Source organism: Brachionichthys hirsutus, chromosome 5, assembly GCF_040956055.1.
Source record: "Brachionichthys hirsutus isolate HB-005 chromosome 5, CSIRO-AGI_Bhir_v1, whole genome shotgun sequence".
NCBI lineage: Eukaryota > Metazoa > Chordata > Actinopteri > Lophiiformes > Brachionichthyidae > Brachionichthys > Brachionichthys hirsutus.
In genome coordinates this window covers 5,817,593-5,836,615 of record NC_090901.1, presented here as the reverse complement: position 1 = coordinate 5,836,615, position 19,023 = coordinate 5,817,593, and the positions used below count along the sequence as shown (strand labels likewise).

The 19,023-nt window shown below is 44.2% G+C and overlaps 2 protein-coding genes across 2 annotated transcripts; both read left to right on the top strand.

Moving 5' to 3' along the window:
• The first annotated feature begins 812 nt into the window (after positions 1-812).
• si:dkey-29p10.4 (E3 ubiquitin-protein ligase TRIM21) lies at positions 813-5,262 on the top strand. Its single transcript, XM_068739956.1, is given in 8 exon segments — positions 813-1,062; positions 1,623-2,545; positions 2,650-2,745; positions 2,984-3,232; positions 3,324-3,346; positions 4,003-4,157; positions 4,241-4,405; positions 4,408-5,262. Coding segments are annotated over 8 exon segments (2,274 nt in total). The 3' UTR covers positions 4,821-5,262.
• A 5,741-nt stretch (positions 5,263-11,003) lies between these two features.
• Positions 11,004-18,105, top strand: LOC137894119 (tumor protein p53-inducible protein 11-like). The gene is made up of 6 exons (XM_068739592.1): positions 11,004-11,132; positions 13,743-13,801; positions 14,435-14,483; positions 14,861-14,957; positions 17,247-17,348; positions 17,828-18,105. The coding sequence occupies exons 1-6, from the start codon at positions 11,004-11,006 to the stop codon at positions 17,959-17,961; spliced, it is 570 nt and encodes a 189-aa protein (XP_068595693.1). The 3' UTR covers positions 17,962-18,105.
• The last annotated feature ends 918 nt before the right edge of the window (positions 18,106-19,023 follow it).

The window sequence follows — 19,023 nt, the reverse complement described above, 5'->3', positions numbered from 1 at the left end:
CAACAAAAAGAAAAGAATGTCACGAGGGTGAAGACAGGAAAAAGGTACAGCTGCAGTTTATTTCTTTCCATTCAGAATAATTTGTTATTTGGGATAGAAAAGAGAATTTAAACTGGGCTTTTTTTGTGGTTTTTGTGGGAGTCGTGCAAAAATAATAACACATAATGCAGATGGGTTAAGTTTTTCTAAGCGTAGTCTGGGCACAAGTTCTGTGCAAAAGTGAACTTTACACTGATTGCAAAACTTTCAACAACACTTGTATACTTTATTGCAAAAACACCTGTGATCATATTTGTCCTTACACAACACCAAGAGTCAAAAGTCCTCCAATTCCATAAATACACTGACTGTTGACGTGTTATAAAACGATTTATCTTTGTTAGTGTAGGGCAGAAAGTTTATTTCCTATAACTGTGATGGAACGCAATGTTGATGTACTTGTTTGTATTTATACTACATATATTTTACTTACTATTTTGCACATTTCCAGACAAAATAACATGCTGTATACACACTGGTGTGACTCGTCACAAGTTTAACGCATAAAACGTTAGAAGAATCTCTACTTAACAAATGCTTTGAACAATTTACAGTTGGATATATCATTTGGCCAAATTGTACATAAGCTTTACTGGCAAAATATTATATTTATAAGATGTTGCCCAGTAACCACATGACACAACAAGTTTGATGCGGCTATAAATCTATGGACCGCCTCTTTAACACAAACGCCGGTGTGCGGGATTCAAACATTTTAGCCACGCCTCTTCCGTTCGTGAACGCGGAAGTGAGACTCAAACCTTCAAAACGAGATGGGCGCATCATCAAGCACCCCGGTGCAATGTGCGCTGTGCAACAGGCAAACCGAGAGCCCAGTCGTCCTCAAATGTAACCACCAGTTCTGCCAGGGATGCATTGGAGACCTGTGGAGCTGCACCCCGAACGGACCGTACCATTGTCCCGAGTGGAGGTGTAAAACGGTGTACCGGAATCTGCCGTTCGATAACAGCTTAATACGATTGAGCACGAACAACCAGCGCGCCGAGAGTCACGGCACTAAAGGTAACGTTACGGCATTCATTCCGGTCTCCCGTTACATTACAGGTAAGTTAGTGAAGTCTCCCGATATGGCAGACTAAAGGCCGGATTGTAGTGCAGGCCGATGCTAATAGCTAGCTAGCAGCTACTGTCATGTTCCACACATTGCCCCGCCTACACCGTTTCTGATTGGCGTGACGTGACGATTCCACCCGGAAGAGTCGACGAACGACTTTGTTTTCGTGGAACCGTGTTAGATTTTTGAGGTAGTTTCACTTGGGGCAAAAATAATGACTAATTGTACTGTTTTCTTTGTTTGTTTGTATTTATATAAATAGTGATAGGGTTGGGATAAACATGACCTCCTAATCTGTTTTGTCTGCAAAGGTCTTTCTTGCCTGTTTATGCTAATGTAATGGAGTATCAGTCTTTCTTACTATTGAACGAGCTTTAAAAGTCTGTCATAGTTTATAGAATGTACTTTTCCTTTGTGTGGGATACATTTGCTTTAGATGCTTCCCTTTTCCACGTCCTAATTTGTGTGTATTTTTCTCATTTGCTCTCTCTTTGATCTACTTCTGAAGGCACATTCAGCAATAATGAGCAAACTAAATTTGATTTTGAACTGAGGAGGCCTTCGCTCGCCAGTCGACTTCTCGGGAAGAGAAAGGCCAACGCTTGTGTCTCCGGACAACCAGACACGAAGCGATCAACGGTGGAAGCTGCCCAGGAGCAGACCGGTGACGCTGAGCTTCCGCTCACTTCCTTCTCTCATCCAATTACAAATGAGCCTGGGCAGTCAACCGGCGCGGAGGCACCAAAGACACCCGTGCGACTGGAATCGGCTCAGTGTGAGAGGAATGACGGAACGTCGTCATGCAACAACTCGAGAGGCAACGCGGTGCTTGTAAGTGATGTTCTACCCGAGGCCTCGACCCGTCAGAACCCATCAGACATCATCTCGCTGGATGATTCTGACGGCTTTGATGAAGTGGATATATGCGATGCGCCTCCACTTGCAACCCCCAACAGAGACACGCAGGCGACGGGGCTTAATGCATCACCTTCCAGCCCTGCTCCCTTTCCTGGTGTCTCAAATGCAGGTAAAACTCCAGCTCCCTCAGGGCGTGTCAGCAAGTCTCCATCGCCCTCCAAACGTCCTGCTGCTACTTCGGGTTTCAGGGCAGAGGGCAAACCTCTCGGCCCCTTACCTTGCGATTACTGCCCTAAAGACGGGTGCAAGTCTGCTGTGAAGACCTGCCTGGTGTGTGGAGCTTCTATGTGTTCAGAGCACCTGCGTCCCCACCTGGACTCCCCTGTGTTCCAGAATCACACCCTGGTTCCACCCATTGAGGACATTTCCACCTGGCGGTGCCAGGACCACCAAGAGATAAACCGCATCTACTGCCGGGAGTGTGAAGTGTGTGTTTGCACAGTGTGTACCATCATAGGTTCGCACCGCGACCACATCTGTATCAGCATCAGGGAAGCAGAGAGAGAGTGCAGGGTAAGTGGTGTTATTACATTACCACATTCTGGAGTGAAATGCAGCCAAAGCAGTAATTAAGCGATTTTCTTTTTTCTTTTTTAATCTTTGCACATTTTACAAAGGGGAAACTAAAAGAAGAGATTAAGCTGCTGCAGGAGGTTGAAGGGAGGTTGAAGAGCAGAGTGGCCGAGCTTACACAGAAGAAGGAGACCTTCAGAGTAAGAGCATATCAATCTACTGACTATGGTTGGTCTGTTTTCACTCGAAACAAAAGGTGAATGCCAAGAAGCAGGGCTGAGGCGAGCCAACCGACAGTAGGAGTGGGGAATTAGAAAGAATGCAGCCTTCGTTGTTCGGACATAAATAAATGTCCCATCTTAAAATGTTAACATGCATTCTTTACAGGACAGAGTTCGTTAAAGGACCTTGCTTCTGTGCATCACTGCATCTGTCCAGGTGGTGTTAAGTGCAGCGCAGGCGGGGGTGCAGCAGCAGTATGGAGCCATCAGAGAGGCCCTGGAGCAGGAGGAACAAACAGCTCTTCAGTGTGTGAAGGGGGAGGAGAACAAGGTTCTGGGGGGTCTAGAGGAGAAACTCGGCCACCTCCAGAGATCTCTGCAATCCGTCCAGCAAGGCCTCCACAGCCTGGAGGGGCTGGCTGACGCCAAAGGGGACGAGCGCATCCGGGACCAGGCTTTCATTACGGTGTGCTCGTTATCTGTTGGCGAAATATAAGATCGACTGAATCATAAGCACTAACGGGGGGAAAATCGCTTTTCTCTTCCTCTCTTGACAGGAATACAGCAGGACCGCTCAGCTGTAAGTCGTTTCCTCTCAACAGCCGCCTGTTTGGGTCGGTTCACCCTTATCTTAAATAAAGATGTGCTGAGAACACAGAAATCTGCTGCGGGAAATCAGTGGAGACGCTTTTTAGGTTGAGTGTTTTTTTTAAGGATATGCACCGCTCAAAAGAAGTGAGTGGAAACCTCGTTTTTCCAGCCATCTCTCGATTTGGCAGCAGTTTGCAGTGGCAGATGAATGAAGACATGTTTTTAATTCTTTTTTCCTCCCAAATCTTTATTGATATCCACCAAAATACCAGATCTTCTGAGTGTAATTAACAGTTTATTAACCACATGCATTTTCTTTGTTTATTTTGTAAACTTTTCTTTTTTTATGCCATTATTATCTTCTTTTGATATTTTTCCCAATTCTTTGTTTCTTTCCTGTCTCCGTTGGTCAATTTGTCTGTCAGGAGGATTTTGGTAAAATTCCAGGACAGGTCAGGGGTCAGCTATGGATCAACATTTTTGCTCAGATCTGGATCGAGGAATTACTATTTTCAAAAGTTCCCATATACCTGTGAGGTGGAGCTTAATGAACAGATTGTAGTTTACATACATTGGTGACCAAGTACTTTATTGCGTTTACGAGTCTGAAGTTTGTGTTTTATTTGCGCTGTGCTTCTTTATCAGGACCAGCGGCGTGGGGAGCAGTGTGGACCAGTTCGACGCGCCAGAGGAAGTTGATCAGGCACGCCTACAATGTTTGCAAAGGTGGACAGAGAAACGCCTGAAGACCTTCGTCGTCCCCGTGCCGGGGGAAGACGGAGACCTCTACAGAATGCTCTGTGAGACATGAGTTTTTTCTTTATTCCTAAATGTATCCCGTGTCAGACTAAACGTCCTCACCTCATTGTGCGCTGATCTCCAGATGGGAGCGTCCCTTCCTTGAACCCAGACACGGCTCATCCCAAGCTGCTGCTGTCTGATGACAACAGAACGGTGACTTACAGCGAGGCCCAGCAGGCCTACGCGGAGCACGATGCTCGCTTCAGCTCCTTCCCACGGGTCCTGGCATCCCGCGCCCTGGAGGCCGGACCTGGTACTGGGAGGTGGGCGTGAGCGTGGATGAGGGCCGGTGGAAGGTGGGGCTGTGCGAAGCTCGGATTGAGCGGAAAGGCCAAAAAGACGGCTCCCGTCTGGGATTTAACTCGCACTCCTGCTGCCTGGCTTGTGACGGAAGGAAGGTGGAGGCTGCGCACAATAAGGCGGGGGCTTCCGCGGAGGCGGTCGGGCTGCAGCGAGTTGGAGTGTTCCTGGACTTTGATGAGGGCATTTTATCATTCTTTAAAGTGACACCAGGGGGCAGTCTAGCTTTAATGCATTCCTACCAGCACAGGTTTGCTAACCCGCTTTACCCAGCATTCTCTGTGTCAAAAACATGCTTGACCATTTGTGATCTGTTTCTGTTGTTTTTTATTATACCTTTTCCTAGTTTAGTTTCTTTTTAAAATAATAAAAGTTGACAGGGAACAAAATGTTCCCGCGGTCCTCCAGTTGCCAGCTCGGTATCCTCTCATGTTGTTGTGTTCTCCCGAGTGTTTCTTGCCTGCTCTCTCGTGGCTGTAAGATCAGACCATCTTAAATGTCTTTTTTGTTTTTGAGTTTTTTGGTTCTCGTTTTGCCCGGCAGGTAGAATATTAACTTCGGCATATTTTAGATTGGCTGTGTTTTTTTCTTACTCTTTGTTCTGGACCTCAGCCAGTCCCAGCCGTGGTAAATTTTTCTAGATGGTGTATTTTTGCTATCCATTTTTATCGCCTGTCTTTTTTACATTCTCTTTAAAAAAGTGTTTGAGCTGGAAAACTGCATTTCCCCTAAAACAGGGGTCCCCAACCACCGGGCCGCGGCCCGGTGCCGGTCCATGAGGCATTTGTTACCGGGCCGCAAAGAAAGAACAACTAATGTATACAATTTCCGTTGTATCGATTATTAGCGTCTAAAAGGTGTTTTATTTTGAAAAACGACCGGATTTTCTCCAACGTATACAGATGATTTACTCTGTGCCTCTTCAATATCAAAATGCTAGCTACTGTTCACACACACTGTATAAATATTTCATTAAATTCTCTTAGTCTGTGTTGTACCAAAACAATGTGTCTTCATGAAATATTGAGCAGCGTTCCAGATTTCTGTGTGACGGAGGTGCCACATCGCCACATTTAAACAATAAGTAATAAGTAATAAACTATAAATCTATTTGGGTTATAGAAGTGTAGTAATGCACCCTCGTCGATTGTAGCTCCTCATCATGCTCCCCCCGGATGTCCTCGGGCACGGCTGGGGTCACTGCTGAGTAGGGAAACATATCAGGATTTCTCTCGTGCCCGTGGCTAAATGCAGCAAAGACATCAGCCTGTTACATTTTTACCTGCACATGCTTGGATGTCTTATGCTTGGCCGTCTCCAGCACCGCTGATGACTAGTGCTGGAGTCCCGCGGCTGGGCCCATGGTCGCCCTCCTGATCATTTTGCCACGTCACATTCCTGATGATCCATAGAGATCATAGATCATAGGGTTGTGGGATCGACTGGAGTCTTTCTCCCTCTGCCATACATTCCCTGCGTGATATAGAGTATATAGCACAGCGCCTCTGGCTGTTTACATACTCAACACATTTGAGTGGGATGTTTTCCTATGTATTCCTCATTGTACAGTTTTAGGTTGGAAAGTCCAAGCCGGAATATTGTCTTAATTACCTCTCCTTTTCTTTTCTATTCCCTCTATTCCTATTCATTCTGCTCAATAATGAATGAATGTGCCTTTTGTTTTGTCTCTTGCTCCGTTGCTACTCCAAAATGATCTCCTTCCATCCAACATTTTTGCAGGTTGAGTATCTTCCTGATTTGCAGCCCTTTCGTCAGTTTACATTGTTCGTGTTACAAACAGGGTTTGTATTTCATCGCTGCCTTTGATTTGACGTTTTTTTAATTTGTATTTTTTTACTGCAACCCATTTGATGCTGGCGTTGCTTCGTGCGTTACGGTAGACACAATGCTCGTGCGCTTTCGCGTGAGCTCGGGTTCTTACGGCACGTCGGAGCTGCTCCGGGGGTCTGAAGCTCGGAGCCCGAAGTCACTCCGCGCTGCTCGACCTGCCCAGCAGCCTGGAAGCGGCTAACGGCGGCCGGCCACGCAGACTCCCCCGACACGTCCCACTGTAAGTTACACCGATAGTCTCTGCTTTAACATGTTTCCACCGAACTAGTGCCATTTTACTTTTACATGCTTCTAGCTGTTTGTGTGTTTTTTTTATTTCTTATTAGAGCGAGGTTTTTAATGTAAATTTCCTCAGCGTAGCGGGATTAGAAGCGCTTCTGAAGGTCTCCTGTTCAGCCGAAGCTATTTGGCACGTAAAAGGTTAAAAGCCCGGGTCTGGCGCTGCCATTAATAAACACGACAGGGGCTTGACCAACGTTCCCTCTAAGGTGCGCTCGTGCGTAATTACGCACAGCTGATACGGTCTTCCCGCAGCGAAAATCTACGTTGCGCACAAAAACAAAATCCAACCTAAATTGAAAATAATTTAAACACTTATAAATTAATTCTGTGCTAGTCTCCACTGTGCGTCAGTGAGTGGCCGGTGACTGGCTGCTCCGGCTAATGATGAGATTCACATGTTTTTACGCATCTGATAGACGCCATTGTAGTCGGAGTTCCAGGACTCCCGCTGGACCACAGAACACACATCCTTTGCTTGTTGATTTTTATCGCTTGTTTTTATGTTATTTATTGTTATACGATTGTGCGCTTTGAGATTTGCTTTCAAATGTAAAGTGCATTTAAAATAAAATGTATTATGATGTTGCTCAAAGTTGTCCAAGGGACTGCTCAGGGAGTTTGTGTGTTTGCTCAGACGCGTGAAAAATTAGAGGGAACATTGGGCTTGACTTTGTCTAAATACATTGTCCTGTTTAGCCAAGCTCTAAACCAGGCATGGGCAAACCCAGGCCCGGGGGCCATATGCGGCCCGTTGGTCTTTTTAATCCGGCCCGCCAAGCTTGTCCAATCATATCATTAAACAAAATTGTATTATAATTAAACCTCATTCATTTGACCTTTTCCCTGTAATGCTACCTGTAAAAGGCCAAATACTTTAATGCAATAGCTTTCATGTGTCATTTATATTAGCTCACACAAATACTCCATCCATCTGTTCTTGGTCCGGCCCCCCTGTCAAATTTTAGAACCTATTGTGGCCCGCGAGTCAAAAAGTTTGCCCACCCCTGCTCTAAACTCAGCATTAACCAAATCACATTAAAGTTTGCACATCCATCCATTTTACACCCCGGATGTGTCGCCATGCAGGGACAGACAACCATTCACGCACACACTTATACACTACAGGTATTTTGCAGTAATCGATTAACCTAAGTTGCATGTTTTTTGGAGGTGGGAGGAAACCCACACGGCCACTGGGAGAACATCCAAACTCCACACACAATTCCGATCAGTGTTTGTTGTGTTCAGACTTGTCTAAAGTGCAATTCAGCGCTGCTGCGGCGCCCTCCAAAGAGACAGCCCATCAGTCAGAGCTGTGCAATAAGTAGCGGCGCTGTGATCCGGCGCCTTTCCAAGGCTGCTCATCATCGGGTGGCTGAAAAGTCATTTGCTTGTTGCCTGAGAAGCAAAAACCGAAACGAGGACATATCAGGACACAGACTTTATTCGTAAATTACACCCCTGTTGATTACACGATGCGTTAACAACATGTTCACATTGGTCATTCTGCAAGTCAAAGACGTAAGAGAAGCCACAATGAGGCTGTTTTTGTATCTCAAAATAAAAAAATGAGATGTTGAACCAGGAGTTTTATCAGTTCTGGTATCTGATTGATTTAGTCTTTTTCACCAATACGCCTCATTCCCCTGGTAACAGCCACACTGTTTGTGTCTCTGTTCTTCATATCAGGAGTAATTTGTGTGGGTGTGGATTGACAGAGGAACGATGAATTTAGCTGTGTTCAAGCTTCCAGCAGCGGAATCTCAGCTCAAGATGCCGTTGCAGCCATCGGCAACGTTTCGTGTCTTTCAGCTATGTTCAACAGCATCTCTGTCCATTTCTCAATAAAACGAGCAGGATCCAAACTGGAGGACCTTTTCATCATTAACTCGGTGGCACTCTTCTTTCTGAATGCATCAGTGGCTCTGATGAATGGCTCAGATGTGTCTTGATGTTGACCTTTTTATAATGTTTTTTTTTTTTTCCCCGTGAATGCTTCTGACTGCGGGGTATTTTCACCTCGGTGAACCCTCAAAGGCTCTTTCCGTTCTTGGCTTTTGCTTTTGTGCACAAAAACAGGACTGTGTCACATGTCCTACAAACGAGGACAAATTAGGCAAGTTTCTGTTAGCAAGTTATTGAGTGTGTCTGCGTGCACGACACCGGAGAGGAGACTGATTTAATGTGGTCTTAAGTGGAGCTGGACTGGGAGGCAGAACTTGTCATTGGAAAGTCCGGCAGTAGCATGCACGTTATGAACCGCTAAGGGGTTAAATGTGAAGCAGTGAGCAGCAATGGGTAGCCCCCCCAGGTTCTCCACACAGTCTTGGCATCTTACATGCCAGCCAAAGCAGATGATTAATTAACACTTACATCCGCAGCACAATCTGGAAATTACACATCATACTGTCATTCTTACAGTTCCATTGGCTATATTTAGTCGAGCTGCACAAATGTACGTTTGCAGGCCTCAGACCATGCAAGTCTAACGTTTGTTTTGCCTCATGCACAGAAGCACCATGATTCTTCTCCACGCTGGCTGGGAAGGATGCCTCACCGAGGTTTTGTGTTTCACTATTACATTTCCCGTACTCAAAGAAGGTTCTGCTTCTCCCGTCATTCCCGTCCTCAGAGGCTTGCTATGAGGATTTCTCTTACGGACCTGCTTCAGTGACCATCGCTTGTGTTGTGTTTCCGAAAATAGCAACAAATCTGTGTTTCTAAAGCCAAATAGTGGTTAGCTATATTTAATGTATGACTCCTGCTCTGTCTCCAGGGAGTTCTGTGCGCCAGCGACGAGGATGTCTGGCTTTCACTTTTGATTTGCCACTGTCTGTGTGGCAGTGGGCGATCCACAGCCTTTAATAATAATGGCCCTACAGCAGATGTGCTTATTTCAAGTGGACACGATTAAAGACACTGAGACCATATGCCGCTTTCAGACTTTGCAGTTTTATGACCATGATGGACAACCCAGCACATTAATTGCATCTGTTGTAGACAGAAAAGCAATTCCATTGTTAAGTGGCAAAGACACAGAGGACCGTTTGGCAAGGCATTCCCCTCGGGCAGCTCCAGCTGTCCACTGAAACGCTGCAAAATCTCATTTGGGTTTCATTCTATTTTATGAACCCACAATTTCATATTGTGATCTTGTAGAACATGAGGTCTAAACTTATGCTTGCACATTTGTTTGATCTGGGTAATTCTTCTGTTAATTTTCAAATCAAACGGTAATTTTCCATTTTCAGGGTGCCTTTGGGGACCTCGGTGGAAATTTAAACAATTTGCATAGGCGACATGAATACATTTAGAATAAACAGGCAAACGGTGCTCTGAGTGGGAAGTATTGATGCACATGATGTCATTGATCACACCAACAGCACCTCGCAGAGATGGAAGGGCATTAACTGCACTCATTTCTGCAAGTTGAGTGGGTGTGCTCTATTTTAATCAAGATTTTCATTACTCACGGCTTTGAAGTCTTTCAAATATGTCTTCTGGAAAATGTTCACTGTTTATAGAATAGCACTGATTATTGAACTCTTTTCTCATCCTGCTGATGGCGAGCGTGAGAAGTGTTTCTAGACAGTCATATTATATTTAATCAACCATTCCTCTCGTCTCTTTAAAAATGACACCGCTGATTTAATCCCCTTATTTGCATCGGTTTATAACGACTGATTTCCCTTCCTTTCATATTCCTATGATAGAGATTACATATATGGCAGGTAACAAGCTTAATCATTGTAATACGACTCAGAGCATACCTAGAGCACTAACTGGACTTGTGAATTCAGTCCCTCTTAAAGTCTATCAGGCTGACTGTCACTCGTTAGAAAGCGCGTCTCCACTCCAGCTGAAGGAACGTCCACATTTACCCTAAAATGTCTCCGAGCGACATCAAGGAGGATGACGGCAAAGACTCGCTTTGCTCCCAGCAGGTTTCATCAAAGATGTCTTCAATTATGAAAGGTGTTTTCAGTAATGGAAAAAGTCAATGGCTCATTGGCAGTTGCTAGGCGACTCGTACAGCATCTCACCGGCAAGTCCAGGAGCATCATAGAATGTGAGTGTATTTAAGCTCCTGGGATTTACCAATGAATGCAGTGAGGCTGGCAGATTTAGGTTTCTGCTATGATGAGGAGCTGATCGACATTCATGGAGCCTCCATGTCGCTGCTGATGGTTTGCATCACTTATAGTGACATAGCACGAAGCATGCTTTCTTTAACGTCTCAATTTGCTTTATAGACCTTTATCCTCACAGGGATTATTGGTAGGTCCGTCTTCCTGTCCGTACTGGGCGATATGCAAGAATAAAGTTTTTTGGTGATGCTTTTTCTAACCGTACAACTTGGCTCTCACTGCTTTCCTTCCTCTGTTTGCATCTCGGTCAGGTGTGCGCGCAGCATGGCGTCCAAACCTCACCCTCCTTTGATGAAGAAACACAGTCAGACGGATCTGATAAGCCGCCTGAAGAGCCGGAAGATCCTTGGAGTTGGAGGTGAAGACGATGATGGTGAAGTGCACCGCTCAAAGGTCAGATATATATATATATATTCACAATAATCTCAGAGGCCTGAAATCTCAAGATTTGAATTGTTGTCTTTTCTTTGATTGGATGGTACTATAATAATCGACGCTGTTCCTCTGAAATATTAATCAGTGGAGCGGGAAAAGGGAACAGAAGAGAGAGGACATACGGTGGTAGCTGATCCCGCGTGATGAGATGGTCACCCCATCTTCTCGGTCCCCCCCCCCCCCCCCCAAGTGTTTGTTCTGCGTTAGTGTTGTAGCAGGAAGCCCAGCCCAGGCATCTGCCACTCGCATGCCTTCACAGATCATACAGGGGGATAATGAGAAAGCAGGAACGGAGCATGCTTCAGCACCCGTGGCAATTCAGTTTTAATTAGAGTAAGACTCTTGAGGCTGAATTGTCTGTTGCAGTTTTCTGTTAAGCCTCAAAACCCTCTGCCGCGACTATAAATAGTATCATTTATATATACATTTATAACAAGTACACGTCTGCGTAACATTGTATCCTTATTGACATTAAGGAAAGCTTAAAAAAAGAGAAATATAGATGCACTTTGTTAGGTTTCTCCTTTTTCCCTCGGTTCTTTTGTTATATCTCATGTTGGAGGTGTTTATTCAATAATGAGTCAGGATTATAAAACGAATCAAGTTTACTGAAGGTATTCAGTAAGTACAAAGCTGGTAAGGAAATACAGCGCTGGACTCTCCTACAGACGCGGAAGCGGGACTCTGTAGAAGAGTCCCGAATGTTCTACGGCAGTGATCTTTATAGTGGGCGTCAAAACACCCTCCTCCTGGGATGGGCCGTTAGGGCCCTGACTTATTCCCACCGTGTATCAGTTACAATGTGTGATTAATCTGTGTGTGTGATTATAACAAAGTATGTAGCGATAAAGAAACTAAGAGTGTTTGTGCAACCTGTGTATTGTCAGCGTGCATGCATAACTCAAATATCTAACAACTTGCAACAAAGAACAACTTCATTAAACGGCTTATGCAGCTCAACATGGCAGCTCACACGAGGGTGGGCGCGACAACGAGTCCCTTGTGAATGTTAATGACTCCCGACGAGTCTTATTGTCTCTGTGAGATCGGTCTTGTTAGTTTTCTGTAATACTCCAACAAGAGCATTGTTTTTGTTTCATTCACTCCGAAACTTCACAAGCCCATGAAGCAGAAAACTACTAAACACTGCTTGATGGAGCAGGACTCGTCTTTAGAGGATTTTACACCTCGGCGTATTTCTAGTTTTGATGCTCCGTCTCACGGGACACAGGAGCAGCTGTTGAAGGATGAGAACCATTGATGTTAGGGGAGTGATGAAGCTCTAGCTTTGGATGAAGGAACTCAACTTCATAGTCGACCAACGGTTTTAATTAACGTGTGGCTTACTGTCAGACAGAAAACTGGGATTATTTATTATTGGGTTTATCTGCAGGAGTTTGAGCTCATAGAAAGAAGTAATGCAGTCACACCTTGAACCACTCGCTCATGTAATTACACCCTTGCATTCACTAGTATTACTGTTACAGTATTACTACTATAACTACTAAGACTGTGTATATATATATATATACTCGCATACAGGTTGTCTCTTCGAGATTATTTAACTATTTTCTTGCCCTATTTAATTTCTTATGCCAGAAATGCAGATTGCATAATTACCCTTCCCTTATTTATATCTACTGTATTTTTAATAAAGGATTCCCATTATTATTTCCTGTGTCCAGAGATATCTTTGAATAGCGTGTTTTTCCCAGATAACAAACACATAAAGCCGCGATTATTTATGAACAAGGTAAGTATTTGTTTATTAAATGTGTTGTTGATCTGTTTTCTGTGTATTAACGAATGTTTTTTTCTGTAAATATATGATGTAGCTGCAGATGAATGTCACCATGTTCATAATATCAGACTGAACAGAAGTGGAGGCAAAAAAATGGCTTGGATTTTTCTAGATTTTTTGGGGTTTGTGTAAATAGATTTCCTCATAAATCACAGACAGTCCTTAATGACATTCCATCTTCTAGCATATGTGATAAAAGACAACAACTGAATAAATATTACCAGAAACAGACTTCAGTGTCTTCGACATATCTCCATATGATGAAAACCGTGGTGTCGTAAAATACCCTCGTATAACTATTATTCTTTTCAACTAAACCAATAGACATTTAATTTCAGTTTGCCATAATGTCCCGCTAAATGTTTCATACTCTTGGGGTTATAAATTGGGTCCACTGTGTGTTGCGCGGCGATTGTGTTGCTAGAATTAAGTTATTGTGCAGCCAATAATTCTGCTCTGTTGGTTAATTATCCAGAACTCGCAGCACGATGTTGTTCTGACATGCCGTTTTAATCGTCAGGGGCTCTGATGAAAGAGGTGAAGACATTAAATCTCTAATTAACATCTTAATAAGAATGTCTTTGGCACTCGGCATCTGTCTTTTCTCTCCACGCCTTATCCTCGCTCCAGATCTGCTGACAGCGTTGAATGCGCCGCCATGCAGAGCTCTTTACTCTCTATGTGCTACTTTGATGAAGGCTATTGTAATGGATATCTGTAAAGATGTCACGATTGCTTTTACATTTCCCTTCTCTGATTCCTCACAGATCAGTCAGGTGCTTGGAAATGAGATGAAGTTTGCAGTGCGGGAGCCTGTTGGGCTGAGGTAAGACGTCTCCACTGCCTGTCAGACAGGACACTGGGTTAAATGTCCGAAAGAAGCCAGGACATAGTTCACTAATCTCCATCACACAAAGAGAAAATAAACTGGATGTCCGACAGAGTGACACGAGGACTGATCTCCTGTTTTTAATAAATACGAGGACAACTTGTGGCGAAAGGAGGAACCGTGTGCAACTAGTTAACTTGCATGCATAACAGTTGTGTTCAAAATCGCAGCAGTCCAACGTGAGTAACCAGATCCCTTCACTCATGAAGAGCTACATCCTATAGGTTGTGCAGTTTATACAGTCAATTGTTGACTTCGTAAAGAAGCGTGCAGACACTGCTATTGTTTGAACATTACAATATTCACTTTTCTTCATTTTCTGTGAAGTAATTAAAAACGTATACGTGTTTCTTTGTTGTAATTTAGAATACGATGTGCAGTGTTGCCAATGCAAGGAAATAAAAAACGATTAGAAGGATTTTAAGCGTTAATTATACCCAACACAGACACGGTGCCCCGTGGCGTTTTCAAAGACGGTTATCCTACCATGAATCTACCGCTTCCAGTAAAGCTGAGAACATTGAGGAGTGAATATCTGATTCTTACGGTTTGTAATGTTCCTCCTCTCAGGCTCTGGATACTCTTCTCAGCAGTGGGGTTTACAGCCATGTCCCTGATGGTAAGCATTGCATGAATTATGACCATAATGAAGACGATGCTTCACATTCACAACTCCATAGTTGCAATATTCTGCATCGACAGAGAGGCTTTTGTAGACTTGTGAACTGAGATGGCACCACTGTAATGAAATGGGAAGAATCCCGTTCTGTATTCTCGGTAGTGGAGATTCTTTTCCAGCTGATCAATGAGAATCGGGAGGAAACAGCAACGCCTTTGTCAGCCATCCCACCTAAATGCTCAATGTCGTCTTTGTTCGGAATTCATTTAGTGAGTCCCACAAACGGGAAGACTTTGTCGCTGCTGCTGCATTTTTGGGGACAGAATGCTGGTGTGTTGATATGACAGAGTTGTGTTGTGCTTTTGTGTTCTACACAGGCCCTGCTGTTCCCAAACCAGCTGTATGAGGTTCTCTTTGAGGAGGAGCTCTCCACAACTAATCTCTCTATTCGCCTTTACGGAGGAGCGCTGCTTAGTAAGTGTTCGCTCCTAACCGGAAGGTTTCTCGGTAGTGCAGTGCAGTGGCTGCTCTACCCAGGTCGGTTCCCTGTGCTCTATTGATGCTGACACCACTTTAAAATCAATTTATATGCAATACCAGCCTGAAGTTCTGCTTAATAAGCTTTTAGTTTAGTTGTTTTTTTGTTTTTCACCGTGAGGCTTTGATGGAGACGGAGCAGGATTCTTCCGAATGCATGCGAGCAACAACTATTTCTATGATTAATGGTGTATAAACCTACCAGGAAAACCCTGAGGGTGACAGAGCATGTGAGCATGTACTGCTCTTAATGTGAGTGAGGATTGGCCTGGGTCTGAGTCCCACATAATTTTTTTTATACCGTAAGCTATAAATGGAATATTTCTATGTATTTTAAGTGTATTTATAAAGATTCAGTGGCTAAGTTGGAGACTATTTGGGGAAATAACACGGCATGTAACTTGTGAATCTTAAACGTATTGAATAATTCAATAATGGCCCGGTGGGTCCTGCTTTAGTAAATACTGCATAAACACACTGAAGATGTATTTAGGAGTCTGTTGTTCATCCGCTGTGAAAGCAGAAATCGTCACTGAGGCAATTCAGATGCGTGTACGAGCTGAAGGAGCAAATGCAAGATGGGGTCGTGACGTTTGGACGATGTGTTATGCATGTGGAAGAACAAAAAGCACTTGGCAGCTAATTTGAGGATGAAGATGAAGAAGGCACAAAACGAATATTGCTGCCTGTCGCCGCTGATGCTGCCGTGTCGTTCCGTGGCTGTTTCTGTCTAATGTTTTTGACTAATGTGATCAAAGACATTGTAGACAAGAGTTTTTATTGCAGCAGGTCTCCAGTATAAAACCCATCCTGAAGACGCAGCTTTGAATGTCGTGAATTATAGGCGCGTTTCCAAGCAGCTTCCGTTCATTTCAGTCCAAATTGAACTTTTTTCTTAGAGGAAATGAGACGCTTCATTTAATCCCAGACTCTGCAGCCTGACTGTGATCCAGAGAAAGAACATCCAGCTCTGGCCCAGTTTTAACTTCCTCTGTCTTAGCACGAGCCTTTAATGGATCAAGCTGCACTGAGGATGCAGAAGCAGCTCGCATTAAAAATGTATTTTACTTGACTATGCATACAGAATTGTTATTCCAGGTCTCATCCCGGTTACTACAGTCTGCTACTTTCTGTTCCTGTTTTTGTGCTCTTATGTAATTTATTTGTTGGAAAGCAGCGTGAGCTCTGTCCTGGTAAATGTTACATTTCTTTAATTGGTTTTCTGACTTTGTGCCTTGGTTAATTGTTGGTGACAGACCCCTGGGTGCTCGTCTCTGCCCTGCTGTCGCCTACACCGGGGTTAAACGTGTGTTATCCCACCCCAGGCGCAAATATACAGACAACGGAATGCTGATTGTGTTTGCTTCCCACTTGCACACGCAGTCATTGAATTGTTTTTCTTTCCTCTATTATAGCTGCCAGGAAACAGTCAATCCTTACATATCTAATATGCCAATTAGATTTTTGTTTTTGCTGCTCCCACACGGGAAGATTATATTCCGGATGCAAATGATTGTATTGACGGTCTTGTTTTGAGAAGACTCAAACGGGGAGGCTTGATGAAGAGGAGGCACTGTGATGTGACAGAAAAGGCCGAGCTGCGTCTTAACGGGAAGCTAATCGGGGGATGACAGATGAGAACGAAAGGTTTAATGTGTTTAGTACGTGTCGCCAGTTTGTCACTGTGAACTAAATCAGACCATGGCATGACAGCAAACACCCATATATAGACATAGAAGCATTAAACATTTCATCCTTCCTTACAAGACGTTTATGGGGATAAAAATGCTAATCGAAAAAAAAAATGCTTTTCTACTTTTATAATAACTGTGTTGCCCCGGGGAGATAAAGCCCTGATCCTGGGGGTGGGGGGATTTGGGGAGTTTGTTTTACAAGGAGAAGAGCGATCGAAGGATGGAGTCTTATATAGGCACACAGATAGAACCTGGATGGGGAGTGAGCAACCCTCCCTCTCACCCTGGATCGTTATTAGCAGGAGTAAAAACTTAAATCAGAATCGATGAATCCAGTGCATTCAACTGACTCGTGGGCCAATTATCGCTGTGTGGGCGTGGCCTCACAGACACCAGTGGGAGTGTACTGCTGGTAAACCGCTCTCATCAGGCTTTAATTGGACACGCAGGAGTATTTTACCCCGAGTTTCATCATTTCTTTCATTCTTCATCCTCTGAACCGCCGCGTGTTCTTTGCTCGCATCACTTCCAGGTCTGGCCCTCATCATGTGGAACGGCCTCTACACAGCAGAGAAGATCGTCATCCAGTGGACCCTGCTGAGTGAGGCGTGCTACTTTGGCGTCCAGTTTCTAGGTGATGAAACTTTTCGAACACTGTTTTGCATTCTTGTTAGGTCATGCTGTTTCTAGCTGCTAGAGTAAGACGATCTGAGACCCCCCCTTTTCTGTCCCACTCTGACAACAAGCAGATGGCAGAGAATTTTCACGAGTTAGCACTGCCCTCTTGTGGTGAGTGTGAGCTGTAGTATTGCATTAAATGAAGAGATGAATACTTAGAAGTTGTGGTACAAGTAATGGGACACAAATGCAGTCCTGGTTGCTGTCTTTCAGTCGAATGGAACAAAGTTTGCTCTTTCTCATTCACCCTCCGTCTCCTTCTCTGCCCTAGAAAAACAATATGCACGTTTTGTACACAATTTGTAAAGGTGAACTTGTCCTTTAACTTCGACTTTGCAGATTAATAAAACTAGAATGTTTTGGTGCGATGGGCCATTTGTTTCCAATATAAACAATCAGTGAATCCTAGATCAGTCTGTTGCTCTGTGGTTCCAGTGACGTCCGTCACCTTGATGGAGATTGGCATCCTACCCAACGCTGCGATGCTTCTGCTTCTCAGTCGAGTGCTGTTCCTGCTGGTCACCGTGGCGTACTACTACCACCTGGGTCGTAAGCCCAAGAAGATCTGATCCGACTTTTCAACACTTCCAGGGACAGGACAGCACACAAACACAGGATGGAAAGGTTTGGACGTTATTTGACCGAGGCTCGGAGTATCACCAGTGGAGGCCCCCCCCCCCCCCCCCCGGTCCGTGGGGTCAAACCTGTTTAACTCCGTCTATTCTCACCAGACTTGACAAGAACATGTCACCTCATGGTGGAAGTAGATTACTCTTTCACTAGAGGTGTAACGTGCTGGCATCATAAAGGAAGGAGGTCGTCCTGCTTTGTGTTCTCCTCACCCGGTTACATCATTTAATCTCCACGGCACAGAATGAGTATCGGCTGCGTACTCGTAGACCTCCACGGTTTCATGTTCTATCTGGACCTCCGCTACTTAATGAAAAGGACCATGTTTTTTTTTTAATGCAATTCCTGTCTGATGCTGTTGATGTTAACTGTATGTGGGCCAAAGTGAGTGTTGACTATGATTGCTCTTGCATCCGCTCCCCAAAGAAACGCATTGAACGCAGCAAGAATCAGCTGTAAGATTAATTTGCAGTCAGATAAGCTAAACTTGCCAACACTGAGAAAGGGTTGGCAAGTCTCTCTCCATCGTACTCTATCAAAGTCAGATTTAAACTACCCAAAACGAAATGCTGACTCTAAACATTGTTCAGGGACAAAGTGTTTCTCTTTTGAGGTCAAAAAGTTCAACCAAAGTGGGAAAAATAAATGTTTTGTACAGAATATTTACACAAATGAGATCATTACATGTTGTGCTGATGATAATGAACTGATTGATAAAAAGAAGCTGGCGTAGTTCTCTTCTTGCTGGGCGAGGACTCTTCGGCCGGACTGAAGCCCGGGTGCTCGTACTGAAAGTATTTAACACTTCAGCTTCTGAAACGAATCTCGCGAGGTGAGCACGTCTGTGTGCAGGTCAAACACACTTGAGCTGGTTCCTCTTCTTTGATGTAGCGCAGTTTGTTTATATATAAATACACACCATATCTTTAGCCTTGCCTTAAATCTACTAAAAAGAACAGTCACTAACACTGCATCTACTTTAGTAGAGATGTAAATAAAAT

Coding starts and splice junctions, on each gene's coding strand:
- LOC137894119 (XM_068739592.1), top strand. CDS start 11,004: ATGGCGTCCAAACCTCACCCTCCTTTGATGAAGAAACACAGTCAGACG. Junction 11,133..13,742: donor GTGAAGTGCACCGCTCAAAG/GTCAGATATATA, acceptor GATTCCTCACAG/ATCAGTCAGGTGCTTGGAAA. Junction 14,958..17,246: donor TTACGGAGGAGCGCTGCTTA/GTAAGTGTTCGC, acceptor CATCACTTCCAG/GTCTGGCCCTCATCATGTGG.